Genomic DNA, 4,766 nt, shown 5'->3' with positions numbered 1-4,766 from the left:
CTCTAGATACCTGATATGTTTACAAGGATATATCTCGATATATTGAATATATCTCTAGATACCTGATATGTTTACAAGGATATATCCTTATATATTTGATATACCTCTAGATACCTGACATGTTTGCTAGAATAACCTGATAATATATCTCTAGATATCTGACATGTTTATTAGGATAAATATCCTAATATATTAAATACATCTCTAGATACTTGACATGTTTACTAGGATTATATATCCTGATATATTGAATATATCTATAGATACCTAACATTTTTACAAGGATATATCCTGATAAATTAAATATATTTCTTGATACCTGACATGCTTGCTAGAATATATCCTTAGCTTGAATATATCTCTAGATACCTGACATGTTTATTAGGATATATATCCTAATATACTGAATATATCTCTAGATACCTGACATGTTTACAAGGATATATCCTGATATATTGAATATATCTCTAAATACCTGACATGTTTACTAGGATTATATATCCTGATATATTGAATATATCTATAGATACCTAACATTTTTACAAGGATATATCCTGATAAATTAAATATATTTCTTGATACCTGACATGTTTATTAGGATATATATCCTAATATACTGAATATATCTCTAGATATCTGACATGTTTACAAGGATATATATCTTGATATATAGAATATATCTCTAGATACCTGAAATGCTTACTAGGATTATATATCCTGATATATTGAATATATCTATAGATATCTAACATTGTTACAAGGATATATCCTGATAAATTAAATATATTTCTTGATACCTGACATGTTTGCTAGAATATATCCTTAGCTTGAATATATCTCAAGATATATTGAATATATCTCAAGATATATTGAATATATCTCTAGACACCTCAAATGTTTAATAAGATATATATATATCCTAATGTATTTAATATATCTCTAGAAACCTGATATGTTTGCTAGAATATATCCTGATATATTGAATATATCCCAGATACCTGAGATGTTTGCTAGAATATATCCTGATATATTGAATATATCTCTAGATACCTGACATGTTAGCTAGAATATATCCAGAACTTGAATATATTTCAGATACCTGACATGTTTGCTAGAATATATCCTGAGCTTGAATATATCTCTAGATACCTGACATGTTTACAAGGATATATGCTGATATATTGAATATATCTCAAGATACCTGACATTTTAACTAGGATATATATCCTAATATATTTAATATATATCTAGATACCTGATATGTTTACTAGGATATATCCTGATATATTGAATATATCTCTAGATACCTGACATGTTTGCTAGAATATATCCTGATATATTGAATATATCTCTAGATACCTGACATGTTTGCTAGAATATATCCTGAGCTTGAATATATCTCTAGATGTATATGTTGAGGTAAGCCCCCTGAGTATCCTAATCTACATTGAACCATGATCTGGGTTTCTGTCTGATTAATACTTCGGCACTCACCAGGACTCTCAGGAGGACCTAAAACTTTCAGAATTCATTTTTTTATTCCTTTTAAAGAGACGTGTAGACGAAATTGATGACCTAACATTTTAAATATTTTTTATTCTTTTTAAATTCATTTCTTAATTGTGGTTTCGCTTTAAATGTGACTTGCAGATTTCTGAGATTCGAAAAAACTACTTTTTAAATGAAAATAAAATAAATTAAAATAAATTTGAAAATATGAAATAAGGGTTTCTATTATAATACGTTTTAAATATGAAATAAGGGTTGCAATTATGATACGTTTTAAATATGAAATAAGGGTTGCTATTATGATACGTTTTAAATATGAAATAAGGTTTATATTATGATACGTTTTAAATATGGAATAAGGGTTGCTATTATGATACGTTATAAATGTGAAATAAGGGTTGCTATTATGATACGTTATAAATATGAATTCAGAAGCCCCAGGGCCCAGAATTGTTGAAAATACTTTTAAGACATTTTACTTCAATGTTATGTTTGCACTTGTGGTTTTAATCAAATTTTTAGAGAACATGATTATTTATCAAATTCATTTATTTATTGTTATTGTTTATCTTTCTGCTTGATTGAATTGCAATATAATTAAAGTTAGTTTAAGTAGCAGTTGTATTCCAATTAGAATTCTTTATTTACTTTAGAGTTTAATTTCAATATTAATATAAAACAGTGCAAGTTTTAGAATTATAGAATCTTCTAAACCAGTAAAAATATGGAACGTGATTGAAAAAAAAGACAAATAACAGTATTTGATGTAATAAAAACACTGCAAACTAGACAGAATGTTCACCATGGGTCCTGGAATATTGATTATATTGATGTACTGTATAGTGTAAAAGCTTCAAAAAAAAAATACAAAAATACTTAATACAATATAGAACTGTTTGGCAAATATTGAGTTAAGAATGATAACAAAAATAACCAAAATTAGGTAATTTTGGAATATTGCAGACATATTAAGCAAATCTCATAGCAAGATGGCAGTGCCTGATTTACATTTACTCTAAAAGTATCAGATTCTGATAATTTTTCCATTTCTTCTTAATAGGCAAGAATTGCGCAAGCCACTTTTGCAGAAAATCCACTAAAGAAAATAAGCAGTTAAAGAAACATGAATATCAGACAAAGCTCATTACATAGTTCCGTTGTCTTAGGACATTGCCATCCTTGCATGGAGAGTCATGGAGAGTTATGTTTACAGTCTCTTCTTATCTACCAAATTGACCTGTTGGTATGATATGAAAGATACATGGTCTAGTATGCTTCTGGTTTCCAACCATATTGTCAGCCCAGCACAGCAGAGAACCAAAATCCATATGGGAGTGCGGGGTGTAACTGCAACACAAGGTTAAAAAATATTTTTTTTTGGAAAACAAAATAAATATATCTCATTTGTCTATAATCAGGAAAAAGTTCAAAGGGTACACTTGTGTGAATCGAATAAACCATTTCATTAATGGCTGGTTTACAACAATTGACGGAACCGCATTCAAGTTTTCTGGCATCTTTTTCAATTTCCTTTCAATAAAAGAACGTTTGAATAAAAAGAGAATAGAGGTTGTGTGTAGAATCCCATGAGAGTCTAAGCTATTATATATTCCATCTATATTCTGTGGAAATATAAAAACCCCCAAAAATGTTTCTGTCAAAAATATGGTTTATTCAATGATAAACGAAAATCAGGATATTTTTACCACNCCCCCCCCGTCAAAAAAAAATCTATATGAAATTTAAGATAAAAGGCAAAAAATTTTAATTGAAACAGATCTAAGATACAAAGCCTAAAACCATCTGGCTCAAAGTGTAAGAACAAATGAAAATAATTGACTTTTAAAAATCACCATGTACATTATTGTGTTACCTTAGAACACTGTGTCCTGGGGATGAGCTAAAAAGATCCTAAATATTCAATTTTTAAACTTTTTTAAAATTTAATTTAAATAAGTTGTTTTATATTATTAAAATCATTTAAATTGTACTTTCGTCTTCTCACAGGAATTAATCATTTTGGAAGAGTTGTAAAACTGCTTTAAAGTCAATTTTCATGTTATCTGAGAAAATGCCATGCTAATTAATTGTTCAAGGGAATTTTTAATCCTTAAAGGGGGGTCATTCATATAAATCGAAAGGGTTCAAATTTAAAAATTTATATATTTTTCTTGGTCAACTCAATTTGGAAATTTTATAAATTCAAGTTTGAAGATTTGGGAGGAAGAACGATTTAAAAAAAATGGTAGAAAGTTATAAATGTTAAAATAAATTTAGGGACTGTAAGCGTGATTTCAAGGCTAAGATGGCAATGCCTGATTCCTATGCAGTAAATTCCCTTAAAAGTTTTGTCTGATCTAGTATATTAGATACAAACTTAAATGATTTTAAACACCGATTATTTTCAATGTGATTTCTCTACAAAAGCGACTTTCGCATTTCTACTGTTATAGGGAAATTTATTGGAATTTTCAAAATTAAATACTTTTAATCCTGAAAAATTAGATACTTCAGAATTTTGTTTAACAATTTCATTTCAACCATGGTTTCAGCTGCAAAAACTTTTAAATGATAATTTTCAAGTTAAAAAAAAAATCTCAAAATATCTAGAACACAATTAAAGGATTTCTTAAGATTATGCCAACCGTTCCTTTTAAGAAATCATTGTATAACCCCCCCCCCCTTCATCCCTGGCCATTACACTACCCATTGCAGGGAAATATATATCCAAGAACTCTTATTTAAAACTTAAATATTCCTTGTTAAGAAGAGTTGAAGTCAAAGAATTGTTGAAGAACCAAGAAAAAGAAACAGCAGAAGGATACGCATCCACCAAACATTCAACTAGACAAACAGGTGTCTAGAGTCTAGTGTCTAGTGTCTAGTGTCTAGTTTCTAGCATTTAATGTCTGATCTCTAATGTCTAGTGTCTAGTGTCTAGTGTCAAGTATCTAGTGTCTAGTGTCTAGAGTGTATAGTGTCTAGTGTCTAGTGTCTAATGTCTAGTGTCTAGTGTCTAATGTCAAGTGTCTAGTGTCTAGTGTCTAGTGTCTAGTGTCTAGAGTCGAGTGTCTAGTGTCTAGTGTCTAGTGTCTAGTGTCTAGTTTCTAGAATCTAATGTCTAATGTCTAGTGTCTAGTGTCAAGTATCTAGTTTCTAGTGTCTAGTGTCTAGTGTCTAGTGTCTAGAGTGTATAGTGTCTAGTGTCTAATGTCTAGTGTCTAGTGTCTAGTGTCTAGTGTCTAGTGTCTAGTGTC

General features: G+C 29.3%; 1 protein-coding gene across 2 annotated transcripts in view; it reads right to left on the bottom strand.

The window, feature by feature from the left end:
* Positions 1 to 1,319: 1,319 nt before the first annotated feature.
* Positions 1,320 to 4,766, bottom strand: part of LOC111714536 (hemicentin-1) — a 65,433-nt gene continuing 61,986 nt past the window's right edge. The window contains exons 19-22 of one of the 2 annotated variants that reach the window (XM_023489669.1): positions 4,268 to 4,353; positions 3,383 to 3,420; positions 2,747 to 2,856; positions 1,320 to 1,512 (exon numbers count right to left, since the gene is read on the bottom strand). In XM_023489669.1, coding sequence (XP_023345437.1) covers positions 1,352 to 1,512; positions 2,747 to 2,856; positions 3,383 to 3,420; positions 4,268 to 4,353 — 395 coding nt within the window. In that variant the 3' untranslated portion in view covers positions 1,320 to 1,351. The remainder of the gene's footprint in view (positions 1,513 to 2,746; positions 2,857 to 3,382; positions 3,421 to 4,267; positions 4,354 to 4,766) is intronic. The other variant, XM_023489670.1, reaches the window with a different exon arrangement.

The sequence above is a fragment of the Eurytemora carolleeae genome, unplaced genomic scaffold, assembly GCF_000591075.1.
Source record: "Eurytemora carolleeae unplaced genomic scaffold, Eaff_2.0 scaffold1504, whole genome shotgun sequence".
Taxonomy (NCBI): domain Eukaryota; kingdom Metazoa; phylum Arthropoda; class Copepoda; order Calanoida; family Temoridae; genus Eurytemora; species Eurytemora carolleeae.
This window is presented reverse-complemented; position numbering and strand designations above follow the sequence as displayed.